The sequence below is a fragment of the Ixodes scapularis genome, unplaced genomic scaffold (assembly GCF_016920785.2).
Source record: "Ixodes scapularis isolate PalLabHiFi unplaced genomic scaffold, ASM1692078v2 PGA_scaffold2__306_contigs__length_199485367, whole genome shotgun sequence".
NCBI lineage: Eukaryota > Metazoa > Arthropoda > Arachnida > Ixodida > Ixodidae > Ixodes > Ixodes scapularis.
Genome location: NW_024609857.1, coordinates 74,114,055 through 74,127,991, shown reverse-complemented (window position 1 = coordinate 74,127,991; position 13,937 = coordinate 74,114,055). Strand labels below are relative to the sequence as shown.

Here is a 13,937-nt window from a genome sequence, read left to right as displayed (position 1 = left end):
GGTCATGTTTATTGCGGTTTACCCTGAGCTTGTACATTCATATTGCAAGCTGCAGTACAGCCTGGGGGAAAATGTATATAGTTAGGTAGTGGCAATTGCATATTAAAAATTCCAAATGAACACACGGACCTCTACTATCACAAATATCCCCACATCATGCGTCAAAGAGCACGGATTGCTAATACTCACAATGCAGACTCTGACCGTGGCTTCACTATTGCCATCATTGCTTCCCAGTGTGGTCACGTTGTTAATGAAATGTCTGAGAGACCGGCACCGGTTTTTTGATTTAGTTTTGATTGTCCTCTTTATGTTACCATAGACATCTTTTAAGCTTTTAATTTTTGTTGAATGTTGAATAATGAAAAAAAAAAACACATGACGCTGCTGCTTACAAGGAGGCATATTATTTTCACAATGAAGTTCAACCTGTCTGTAACCTGATCATGGTAAATTTATTAGTGGTCTCGGCAGTAGCTTTAAGTTTTATCAACATGTTGATGCTAACAGAAATGGTTTTATGCACCCCTGCGTGCTGCGAAATACTGACGAAAATGTATTTCCAATACAGGGTAATCTCGAAGGCGGGTCGGCCTTTGAATAGACCGGATAAAATGGTTTCTGAACAAATCACGATGTAATTTAACATGAAGATGTAATACGGTGCATTTTCTAAATAAATGTTTGAAAAGACTACTTGACCTGAGTAAAGAATAAAAACAAAAACTGTTTTTCCTGTACTTCACATGTAAACAAGAAATATTATTTTGGGCGTCTGTGACCTTTATTTCGGCAAAATGAAGTGAATAATAAATAGGGCAGTTTCATTTGCTCTCCATTCCAGCCATTTTTGAGTCGTAATAAATGCCACTATGGTCCAGAATAATATTGTATGGCTTCGGGGAAAAAACACGGTATTATTTTTCATTGGAAAAAAAAACACTTTTTCTGGGCTTCTCTGTATTAAATCCTAGAACGATAGGTTAAATTAAGAGACCGCGTGCGCTCCCGCTGAGGGCGGTCCCGCCTTCGGGAACATCCGGTGGATGCGGGATGACAGGCCTTCTGAATAACTGCGTCATAAAAACTTTCCACTAACAAAAAAAAAAAAAATACCGTTATTTAAACATGCAACGTACATGGCTTTCTCCTGCAGCGGCTGAACTATTTGGTGAAGAGAGGCCTCAGTAGTACAACAATCGTTGCAATATTGGCCTGGGTCCCCCAGAAACGTAAAATGAAAACAGTGGCAATCGCTACGTGGAGCACTCACGTGAACGCAGCGAAGTACGTACCTGTCATGCCGAAAATTGCAGTGATGGCCTTCCACGTCCGCTCCTTTTTGTCCCGATCTTTGTGATCGGGATTCTGCTTATCGTACTGGTAAGGATACTCTTTGATGTCGTTGATTAGAGCCTCTGGGCAGAACTCTGCTGGGGTTGCCGACATGTTTGCACTTCCCGCCCGATAGCACTGACGCAACTTTCCCGGGTTTCCTGGTTTTCGCGCGAAACGAAATGCCGGATATAAACAAACTGGCGGGTCACTTCTGAGGCACCGCTGATTGGCTCAGCGGCTCCGCGACTAGATCGCATCGCAAAAAAGCCGGTCGACTAGCGACTGCTCAGATCGCGTTGCTTTTTTTCCGCGATGGTCGCTTTTGCGATGGAAGTTATCGCGCGACTAGATCGCATCGCCGGTGTTAACGCGCCTTTAGTCCAGGAGAGGAGGAAAAAGGGAAGAGTGGCGAAGAGGATGCGGTAAATTCTTTTGTAGGTCGGTCTTTAACACACACAAAAAAAGTTTTCTCAGTGTGTGGCCACGACGAATTCGACTCATAAAACGATTGCTCAGAATGTTTCTTTATTGCTAGGCCCCATTCGAATAAAACAACAACCTTCTTCAATGTGCCTATGAGGGAGCGAAAATGACAAAACGCAAGCTTTATTTTTTTTTTTCTATGCCTTTCCTTTTGATCTTGCCGGGGGGTAGGATTACTAGAGACCCGCAAGCCGCACTTGGACCCCTAAAGAGCCGTATGAGGTACGCAAGTCGCGGTTCGACCACCTCTGCTCTAGCGTCAATTCCCTTACTTCTCAATTCAGTTGCGCTAGGCATTGCTAGAATAACTGTATTTGGACGAAGCCACGCGCTCCGCTGGTCCATTCAGTTTCGTTGAGCACACTGTACGCCAGGGGTTTCAAACACGCGGCCCGCTGGCCGCATCCGGCCCGCGACTCTCTGGGATGCGGCCAACACGCATCCCGCTGCTGCGAGCACCCGTTCCCGTGAATCGAGTGCCACATGCGCGATAAATAATTTTTATATTGTCAATATATTTCCGCTCGAAAAGCGCTTATGGCCTGAATGTATAACGAGACTGAATGTCCAACGAGCCTGAATGTCCAATCGGTCACGTGACGGGCGAGACGGAATGTTCAACGTGACGAAAGATCCAATCGAGACGGAATGTCCATCGAGTCTGAATGTCCAACGAGACGAAAGGTCCAATCGAGACGGAATGTCCAACGTGCCTGAATGTCCAACGAGTCTGAATATCCAACTGATATAGAATGAACCTTACAAAGAAATTAGAAGACATTTCTTTGTTGGATTGTAGGATTACTGATAGTTACGGCGGTGAAAAATGCGTTCGATGAAATGGGGAACCGGACATTTCGGTGCGGAGATATCGGTACGCGATCATTTCGGTATGTGGTCGCTTCGGCACCGGGGCTTTTCAGTGCCGGGATTTTTTATGCACGGCTATTTCGGTTTGCCGCTGAGCTTGTCCCACTGACATTGCCTCTGTGAAGTCCCCAAAATGAAATTAAAATTATGCACGTATATTTTGTAGACTTCATAAAATCCCCAAAACAATGCATTTATTGTTCGTTTTATATATCTAAATATAAAGATGGTTTCTATAATTAAAAACAAAGACGTTTAAAAGGTCACACATGCTACAAGATCAAAGACCGAACTCGTATACCATTGGCAATCTGTCACGCGTACCTCTGGAGCGGAAACAAATGTAGGACCCAGGAGAATCCTCAGCCACCGTTTTTTTCTTTTTTTTTTTTTTCGTATTTTAAGAGTTTCTGTATTTTTTTTTATTCGTGTCCCTAATCCCGCAAAGATGATGTCCCTCGCATGGGAGAAAAACGCCTGATTGAATTTTTAGTATTATAATTATTATTAGGTGAAGTCGGTGTAGTATGTGTAATTACTCTAAATTGTAGTTTTTGTTTTCTTCTTTTCTACAAAACGAACGTGAAAGTTTTAGACATTTTGATTCGACTTCTCGGTCCCCAGAAACAAAAATTCGATCCCCATATCAAAATCAGTCATAGGATACAAAGTTCCTTCCATTAAGCCTTTGTGCAGCTAATCTCCTCAATTGGTGAGCTTTTGTTCGGTGATTGTGCGGAGGATTCGGCACACTGACGCTTATCGCGACGATTAGTTTCGCATGCTTCGGCCACCAAAGCGATTGCTGTCGCAGTGAACCATGTATTAAGCAACAAGTAGGTAATATTAATAATTAATACAATACTTTTTTAGGGTTGGCTTCCGTCGTTTCTGCCTTTTCTGGTCACGTGGCATGCAGCAATCGCACCGATACGCGCCCAGGTAGCACACCAAGGCTGCGATCGAATTTCAACTTGTTCTAACTCTGTCACAGAGCCGCTGCGACAGTCTGACTGTGATTTATTCATATGCGCACATTACAAGTGCACATATGACCACGGGATAAGAAAGTCAGCCCCTTGTTCGGTCTTCCCGATAATGCTAGAGTTGCGAGTGAACATATTCATGAAGAACCCGACTTTTATAATTTTGAATAACCCGTGTACGATTCACCATCGGACCCTTGCCAATTCTGAGAGCTGTATTTGTCATCCTCTCTTTTTTGGAAAGAAGGTCTCACTGTTGACCCCCACTGTCACCGGCAATCTACACACCCAACCCTAATCAAGTCTCTTCGAGAGTTCGACAAACGGGCACTCTCGCCCCATTCTTCATTCTGGGAATCGGGACGAATTGTTCTTCTTCCAGTTGTCCAGAGACCAATGGAATTTCGACAAAGTGACCGGATTCGTGGCGCAATACAACAATAGAAAGCCACGTGGAACGATCTATTGTTATATTCACACATGATGTAGGCTATTAGACCATCCGGGTGTGAACCTTCTGCTGCACGCCGAGATCGATGCGTTCGCGTCCTTTATCAGCAGTCAAGCTCCCACCTACCAAGACGTCATGAACTACCTGGACAGAATGGCGAGCTTTGGAGTGCTTCCAGAAGCCAGTTAAATTACATGGGCTTCTTAAAACCACTATGCATGTCACATGCAAAAAGTATTATCGCTCTACTCACTGACATACAAACCTATTGGTAGGGAATGGATGCGTATGTGACTACTGACGATTGCAGTGTACAGTGAGTAGTTGTCTGTTCCAAAGATAAACGAACAAAAATAAAAATTTGTCAAATTCACACAATTGTTCTGCATTTACTCAGGAATTGTCGGGTCACACAAGCCACCACTCCTATGCATTTATAGGTGCGTTAGATGCAGATTTTATTTTTAATAAAAATATCTATATCTTTTTATTAGTGGGAAATTACGCTTGTGCAAACTCTTGATGCCTCGCACCCACAGCTTTCAAAACTCCTTTCAAAAAATTAAATATTGACTCTGCGCATAGTCAGTGGCGCTGGCGGGCGGTCATGTGTTTACAATGCGGATCTCCGTATGTAGCTCATCTATAGAAATCGAAATCGGCGCGGATGAGGACTGAACTAGAAATTCCTGGGATCTGAAGCGCGGCTTTCATAGACGTCCCCCCATTGCGATCCGCTAGAACACCCGTACACTGCATCCCTATTATATATTTCAAATTGGCTGACCTATGTCATCGGAACATTCCAAACATTTGAACTGTTAATATCAAAGGAGCGTTTGGCGTCGTACAATCGACACCTTTAACCGATTGGTACATAGCTGCGCATCGGCACTCGGCTAACTAACCATCAAGCCTTCCTATAGATGAAATTATAATATTTGTGTCTGCTTTGTTTCTTTGTCTGTCAAATCGGCTTTTGTGGCACGACATTTTAGTGTGATGTATGTAACTTTTAGTATGATGTATGTATGTAGTATTTAACTACGGCAATGTCTGCATGAATGCGGACTAAATATACACACAAGTCTGTACATTTAAGAAGGCAAATTATTCTATCACGTGACAGGCGAGACGAAATGTACAACGAGCCTGAATGTCCATCGAGATGAAAGATCCAACCGAGACGGAATGTACAACGAGCCTGAATGTCCATCGAGACGAAAGATCCAACCGAGACGGAATGTACAACGAGCCTGAATGTCCATCGAGACGAAAGATCCAACCGAGACGGAATGTACAACGAGCCTGAATGTCCAACGAGACAGAAGATCCAACCGAGACGGAATGTCAAACGAGCCTAAATGTCCAACGAGACGGAAGATCCATTATTGGATCTTTCGTCTTGCTGGACATTCAGGCTCGTTGGACATTCCGTCTCGTAATCCTCGAATAGGAGCTCTGCTTTGTTCACGCATTTTTACTATTTCTTCTTTTTTTTAAATCAAATATTGCTTTGTCTATGTATTTGCTTCTCAGCCCTTTCTTATGTATATTAACCGGAATGACAATACCACTAGTACTTCAGTTCGACGGACAGCGCATTGACATCGGACCGACGTCACCAACTTTCACTAAAACAGCTAATGTACGTGTTACTCACTACAAAAAAACAAGGTATCGGGGTTTTCTTGGTCCCACTGCGAAACCTCAGTGTTTTCTTTCTGTGATTTTCGATGCATACTTTAGCTGTTTAATACGTTATATCGCACCGTTATCAAGCCCCTCGTAAAATTCGGGGTCTTCTGTTCGACTATAATGCGCTGTACGTCAAACTGAAGTTTGGGGCGCCTTATATGGAACAAAAGGGTGTATGACGACACCTATTTTTTTTTTATTTTTTTTAGTAGGTATATAAGTGCGAGCTCTTGCTCAAGGAGGCACCTCGGCTGCGTGGATTCTTGCACTGCAAGAGTAACGGCCAAAGATAGAACTATGAGCTGGGGCTTCTAGCCAGCTGTCAGACAGTACCTTCAAAAATTAAAGTATTTTCTTATAATGCTCCTATAAAAATTGTCAGGCAAGCAAAAACTGCCGCATGAAGAGATATTATTTTCATGCATGTTCAGACTAGGGAATTGTGCGACAGGACAAGGATGGTGCATCTGTTTGCTCTCGTTTCATTGAAAACAGCCAGTAGTGTGGTATGGTGGTATTTTAAATCTTTTTTATGACATCAGGCGTGGGGCCGAAGTAGTCGTATATGCAAATGAAAGCTAAACAGGGCAAATCAATGAGCTCACAAAAAGCATAAGGTCCCTTGTCTAAAAATGTTTGAGGTGTCTTTGGGAGAGCCAGCTGCCTTGCAACTTGAAACACCGATGATGTATGTTTGTTTATTTTTGTCCCATAATAGCAAAATATTGCACCCCGCCTCCGTTGGCCCTCGTCCTTTCGGTGGTGGGCTACCTGGCCTTCATATTCTAAGAGTTTGAGACCCCTGCCAGTAGAAACGAAACGTGTATTTTGGAGGGAACTTGGGACGTGGACAAACCTAGTTTTCCCAATAGGATTTGTGGAGAGGAGATGGCCAAGGCTAAGCCGACCACAAGGCGACTGCACATGGGACTGTATAGTGTTTGTTCTCAGAGGTGCTGACGTGAGGTATGTGAAGCGGTTTCGTTCTTCGACGCAGTCTGAAACGCTCCAGGGCAAACGCTTTGTATTAAGGTCACTGAACAGCTTAATACGTTGGAATCAAAGAAATAAATTGCTATTCACACCGCCGCATCAGTTCAACTCCCTGCATACTTGAACCACGTACTTGAAATTCGATAATTTACCATAAAACATTCTGTTAAATGTCATTTGCGTTTGAAATTTGCCTTCCTTCTAGCGCCTTTATGAGTTACCATCTTATCATGCGTTTAGCACTGTAACCAAATTCAGAGAAGGCCAGATCTCAGTGGCTTACTTTTCTGCTAGCGAAATTGGAACTAGTACACGTCCCCGATCACGGAAGTGTGCGTAGAGCGCGCGACACAATTAGCAAAAACAATCGGATATCTCTTACAAAAAAAAAAAAAAAAAAAGGATTGTTAGCAGAACGGTTAGTAGCCAGCACTGGAGCCCTGGACTAGGGGCCCCACCCATCTTCGGATATTTCCATATTCAAATAAAAGTTTACATCATCATCATCATCCTCAAAGCACCTCTGACAGCTCTCTTCTGTATTTCTCACCGCACTCCTTATGCGATATACAACGTCGCATGTGCGCTCTACGCGCCTGGCTTAGTGCTTCCATCTGTCTGTGAGTAGAACAAGTAACCGATGCGGGAAGTTCGTAAAATCCGCAAACGCAAGCCCGCGTCGCCTGTTTTCGTTTTCGTATACGTATACATCGTGAATGTGATTTAGGAAAAATCCCCGAGGTGTTGTGGTTTGGTGAAACGATGAATGGATGCTTTCAGTGGCGTACCAACTTGTTTTTCAGTGTGTATGTGTGGGGGGGCAAACCAGACTCTCCCCCCCCCCCCCTAGGGCCGGGCAGCGGTACCCTTTATTCCTTTGGGCGCCGCCGGTCAGCGTTTACCCTGCCAAGAGGCGGCTGCTACAGGGGGGTGCAAAATACATGCCTTGCCCCCCCCCCCCCCCCCCCCCCACTCGGAGAACAGAGGGGGAGGGGGGGCAAGGCATGTGACTCCCCCCCCCCCCCCCCCCCCCCCGGTTGGTAGGCCCATGGATGCTTTTAACTTTCACATTTAATTCGAGGACGGAAAGAGGGGTGGCAAAAAGGGGGCGTAATCTGACAACTGCTCAAAATTACGCTGAGCATAGAGACAGCATAAACCACACGAAGAACGTGAACGCACATGCAAAAACTCTGCTACAGAAAAGAAAAAGTGTACTTGTATTATTTGCGTCCTTTGTGCGTTTTGTTTCTTTCGTACCAGTTTCCAACCGAGTAAAAACCATCCGCATTTCCGCGTTGATTCGGCGTCGGGAGTGGGGAGAATCTTACGTGTTGGCAGAGCCGGCTGAGCCCGCGCATTTTGAAGGACCCCGTAGGCTGCGTGTTCTCCAGCTTCAGGTAGACGGGTACCCCGGGCAAGTGCCTCCCCTGCAGCGTCAGGCTCTCGATGAGGGGCGTCCGGCAGTACAGAGAAATCTCTTCCCTTTGGCCACGTGAACGATTGCGCTGATCGTCGCTGGCGGCCATCGTGCCTGCACAAGCGGGTGGTGGCTCTTCGACATCGCGGCCGAAGGATGTGCCACTAAATGCATGCGAGCAAAAACCGCGCCGCGTCGCGCCGCCCTGCGACGTAACCATAGCAATCGTCACTGACACTGTGACGTGGCAGCGTGACAAGCGGTGACGTGACAGTGTTAGCGGCGGTTGCTATGGTTAAGCCGCCCGGCGGCGCGAGCGCGACGCGATTTTTTTCTCACACGCGTAAGAACAAGCAATGCGCGTGAACGCGTTTGCGTTCACTCGCATACGTAAATGCTTTATAGTTACGCTTGAGGGTCGCCAGTTGTTCTAAAAAGGACATGATCTGAGAACGAACGGCAAGAAACATCTCGGGGTCGCCAAAACGGCCTGGATTTTTTTGCGTATAAGAGGAAAAAAATTTTAAGGTTGGACTCCATTGCGCGAAAAAAAAAAAAACAACGAATTTCACCCGGCCGCGTTCGCTGTGCGCCTGTCGTCAGAAGATTTGCAGTTGTGCCGCGCGCAAAGCGAAAGCGCCGCCGGGCGAAGTTCGTCGTTTCTTCGCCGCATATTCGCTTTATGAAGTTCAGCCTTCATTGGAAGTAGACCACCAAACAATGCGAGAAGACGCCTTCTGTCGACGAGAAGGAACTATTTGAGAGAGACACTCTCAAGGACGCCCTTTGCTAACTCCGACGTGAAGTAACGAACTACAGCGCGCTTAGTGTTCGTGTGTACGAATTTAGCGAAACAAGGCACTTTGCAGAGATTTCTACCTTGTCCGCTCTCATCACCGCTACGGAAAAGCCCTTTTCATCGCTCTTTGCGCGAGGCCAGCGAAGCTGGGTTTTTCCAGTTTTCCCGTCGGCCGCGCAGTGCGGAGACGGGGAGCCCCCGCATCCCGCCAGTAACGACGCGACCGTAAAGGAGAGCCTTCCGTGTCGTCTGCTTGAAAGACTTGTTTTCAAACATTAGTCGCGTTATGCGAAATCCCACTTTGGCAGTATCCAGCTGCTACGCGTAATGTTGCGTGGTTTTAGAAGCTTCCACCGCGTTTACCCACTTACTTCACGAATCACCGTGCACTGGTGGTGGCCATCAGTGGCATCCACGACGCAACCACGACGGCTCTAGCAATTAACCGCGTCCTCGGGTGCATGACGGCGCCACTCCACCCGCATTGCGCAACCGAGCTACAGCTATCGCTTTCGTTTCTTCGCACGTTGTTGGCAAGAAACGCAACTTTTTTTGAGTCGAGTTTCTCAGAAATATTCAATCTAGAGCCCCTCAATATACCCCGTCCCCAGACACACACACACACACAAAAGGTACTATGTCAAGGAACACGCAGGCAAGTGTACTAGCCTCAATTGTTCCTCCTGCTGCTTGATCGAGGAGCGTCATGAAGCAAAGGGCTCGGACGGAGTGTAAGCAACTTGAGTCACGTCCCACCTGTTCCAGTGTTTGCTTGTACATGTGTGCGCGTGAATGTATTAGATACAAAATGCATAGGAAAAGCAATATCGTGAAACTCAGACAAGACCGATATCTGGCTTGCGGATGAAAGAACAGCGTATTCACGAATGTTTGGGTTCGCAAAGGATGCCGAAAAATTCGTGAATACGCTGTTCTTTCATCCGCAAGCCAGACAGTCTTCTGTAAAACCAAAAGAATGGAAGGACTGACGAGGAGCGGTCTTCATTTCAGCGATAGATGAAGATCAAAGCTTGAAACTCCGCGCCAATTTTTTTTTTATAAACTTAGATTTGGCTGGAAATTGGTAGACCGAATAATTCACTCTTTCTCAACCTATTCTATAAAAATAAAAAATTTATTTAGTGGTATTGAGTTTTCAAATTACTCCGGTCGCGTAAGTTCCACGAGGCGACTATCTAGAGGCATCATCGAAAAATTCCTACTTTATCCGCGTACGTGACATGTGAGAAGGCGGACTGGCGACCCAGGAAGCCGCCAAGTGGCTTTCCAGGTCGAAAAGCGACCGAGATTATTTTTCCGCAGCTTCAAGGTTAAAGGTACCTCTGCAATGGATAGCTAGCAATCTATGCTCCGGAGTAGATTGCACAAACAGTGCCAGAAAAAAAGCTATTTTGCTTTTTGTATACTTGTTTTCGTAGCAAAAAAAAAAAAAATGTTTGAAGGCGCTCAGCAGCAATGGGGGCGAACGACGTCTAGGTGTTTTTGCACGGGCCGTGAGCCGGGCAGCTATCAAATAAAACATGATCGCCTTTGCTCGGAATAGTTTAGAACCGCGAGCTGAGAGTTAAGTATCCTTCTGCAGTTGGAACAGCTTCAAGAGTGGCAGTCTGCACCAAAACGACCTCCGCCCAAAGGGGGGCGCTAATGCAATCGGGGAAAATAGTGCTTATTAGAGGGATACTGAACCGAAATTTTGATTTCGCAAAATTAGGCCTCAGAAGCGTTGAACGGGACCCTACGAACTCGAAAACATCACTCATACATCGATATCTCAAACGGATGGCCGTATACTTTTGGAAAAAAAGGGCGCGATGAAGCGAAGGCTTTGACCTCCTTGTCCACCTAGAAAATTTGAGAATAAGGGGAAGCGGCCTCGCTTCTCTCCACCTCGCTTTGGTTCACCAGCTCGACGGGACGTAGCGAGGAGGAGAGGGAATGAGAATCGTGACGTGTCTTCTCTCGTCGGCCTCGTCGGCCGCGTTCAATCGCCTACTTCCTTTCCTACTTCTTTTCCAAAAATACGGCGATCCGTTAGAGATACCGTAGTACGAGTGATGTTTTTGGGTTTTGCAGTGCCCTGCCTATCCGCCCAGCCTTATTTTGTGAGCTCGAAATTTCGGTTCATTATCCCTCTAAGCATACTTAATTTTAAGCAGCCGACGCTACGTGGTATTGGAACCAACCACGGTGGCACCAATGAAGCGGCGTCAAAAGAGCAAGTCATTAGGCCCTACCTGTTTATGATTGCTTCAGCGATAATAGAACACGTACAGCAGACACATGACGAACACCATTATGGTACGCTTTTCACGCTGTCTAATTTGTCCCATCGGCTCGTAGTGTCTGAGGTGTCTGGACATAAGGTGAAACGAAGCCTAGTCGACATTTGGCTCGGCCACATTTGTTGTTCACAAAGGCCGCTTAGTGAAAAAAAAATTTTTCCGACGCCAGTCAGTTTTGGACAGCGGAAGCCTTCGGAGCCAACTCGGGCTACTCTTTGGGTTCCAATTAGGCGACAATGCCGGTGTGTCGAAGGAGAGAGGTGAATTGTCTAAACCAAGTTGGATTTTAGAGATATCGTTGTACACACTGCTGTTTACTGTACCTGCGGCATTAAAGAGTTCTTGGGAACATGTTTTGAGCGTCGACATACAGGATGGTAGGCTTGTCAAATGGTTTGCGTGCAATTTCTTTTCGCAGAGGGGTGGTGAAACGTCTCCATTTTCTCCCAGAGAAAGGTTAAAAGGTTTTGAAATATTAGTGAAACTACAATAGCCATGTTTTGAGAATTATAATAATGCAATTAAAAATGCAAAGGTGCAAGCGCGCTCGACAAGAATGACGAAAATAATCCCTGGAGAAAGGGGTACTAGAGGAACATAGGACAAACAGAAATCTCCAAACACAGCTAGGTGAATAGGTGAAAAAATCCGCCCGGACCAGGCGGATTTTTTCGGTCGCGCACCAGTCACCTAGCTGTGTTTGGAGATTTGTGTTTGTCCTTTTTCCCCCTTGTTCCCCTTCTCCAGGAATTATTTTCGTCATGTTTTGAGAAGCCGCGCTTACATTTATAGCTGTAAAAGTTATCATGAAATAAATATATATATATATATATATATATATATATATATATATATATATATATATATGGGTTCGGATTTTGTTCCGGTTAATATTTTGTTCCTTTATTTAAATTCCGACAATTTAATGGTTCAGTCCTGTCATGAGTGCGCTATGGAATCTTCAAGCAAGTCTCTGAACTGTCTGAGGGTGCGATAGTGTGTTTATGTAATTTGTACGCCTGAAATTGCAGCTGTCTGACTTGCATGGTTGTAGCGGCGTCCTTTAAGTTTTAATTTTAGCACGACCTTCATCAACAGTAACTTTGCCCACCGCCTCGCGCGTAGACGAATGCGGTTAATTTAATTTTATACACTATATGAACGTTTCTGAAGATCATAGCCCAAATGTGCCGCCTAGTTCGCGCAATTTTGTTGCCTCGGAGAGCGAGCAAAGTACGCGCCATACGCACGAATGCTGAATGGCACCAACCAGAAGCACCTTTAAGGACTGGTCTGTCGATGTTTTAATAAATTACCCAAGCACCAAGAAGCATGCTCTAAGTGTAATTACAACTGCTGTTGCCTGTAGCAGTTACTTTTTTATAGCAATTATTAAACAAGTGGCATATGCACTCAGGTAAGGTGAGCCGATTTGAAAATCGGCGGAGTGTTCCCAACATTTCCCTCAGCGCTGGCGTAATTATCAAAACGTATATTGCAAGAGGCTTGGACCCTTTTTTTGGCAGAGTAATTACTTGCTTATAATAGAAGGAAAATGAATTTAAACCAGCGCTTAGACGAAGCTATCGGGTCGCGAAACGAACGCACTGAATTGCAAAAACGATTTCATAAAAATTTAATTGCTTCAATTTCGTCTCATAGTTCAGGACATAAGCCGAGGTCCCACACTCAGCAAACAGAGGCTGATAGCAACGTCAGACGCATGAACGCCACAATTTGCTTGCTGTTCGATGCGAGCGTACCGGATGAACAGCCGTGTACCACGCTTCCCGCTGGTGACGTCACGTTTGGATGGCGGGGAAAAATAGGGAACAAACTATGTAGAACGGAAACTACCAACATTGCAATGTCATTTTTTTTTTCATTTTTAGAATACTGTTAGTTTTTTCTTGAGTGTTATTACAGGGCGGGTACAAGTGACTAAAGTATGCGCAAGAATGCAAAAAAGAAAAAAGTCTACCAAAGACAGGTCTCAACAACTTTGAAATCAGAAACAACGCTAAATATTAGTTTTCTAAAAAAAAAAAAAAGAAGAAAATAGCGAAGCAAATTGGAAACAATCTATCATCACGAATCACATCCACAGGAGCGGTTTGCGTCTTTATTCAGATAACAATGTAGTGATGAAATGCTCAAAGGAGGACACCGTCTCCACACTCACAATCTCATTCGGCAATATATAAATTCCAAGCCTCAATAATTTTCACAAAAAAAAAAATTGAATGTTTTCTTTTTTTCCTGTCGTAGGTTTTCGCAGTTTTTGCAGTGCTTTAATCGTATCGAACTAATTATGACTTTTTTCATTAACTAGAGTGAATCTGGGGAAACGAAATAGCATTTCGGAGTCAGGAAGCCTCCAGCATATATGATGCCCTTGGATTGGACAGCTCAGAGATCGTCGGAGTTCTTAAGCAATGAACCGATGTCTAAGAACTCACCAGTGCAATGAACTAAGATGCTCCGCCCGTAGGAACTGCAGTCGCAGGCGAGCCTATACTGCCTGTGCTTTGGAACGCCAGCGTCACCCGCGATATAATACGCACGGTCTGCAATCAGAGGAGCCGATTAGAAGAAC

General features: G+C 45.1%; 1 protein-coding gene across 1 annotated transcript in view; it reads right to left on the bottom strand.

Moving 5' to 3' along the window:
• Nucleotides 1–13,901, bottom strand: part of LOC115328560 (serine dehydratase-like) — a 70,168-nt gene extending 56,267 nt beyond the window's left edge. Inside the window, exons 1-2 of the mRNA XM_029989816.2 lie at nucleotides 13,801–13,901; nucleotides 8,151–8,353 (exon numbers count right to left, since the gene is read on the bottom strand). Of these exons, the coding sequence (XP_029845676.2) occupies nucleotides 8,151–8,348 (198 nt within the window). The 5' untranslated portion in view covers nucleotides 8,349–8,353; nucleotides 13,801–13,901. The remainder of the gene's footprint in view (nucleotides 1–8,150; nucleotides 8,354–13,800) is intronic.
• Between the last annotated feature and the right edge of the window lie 36 nt (nucleotides 13,902–13,937).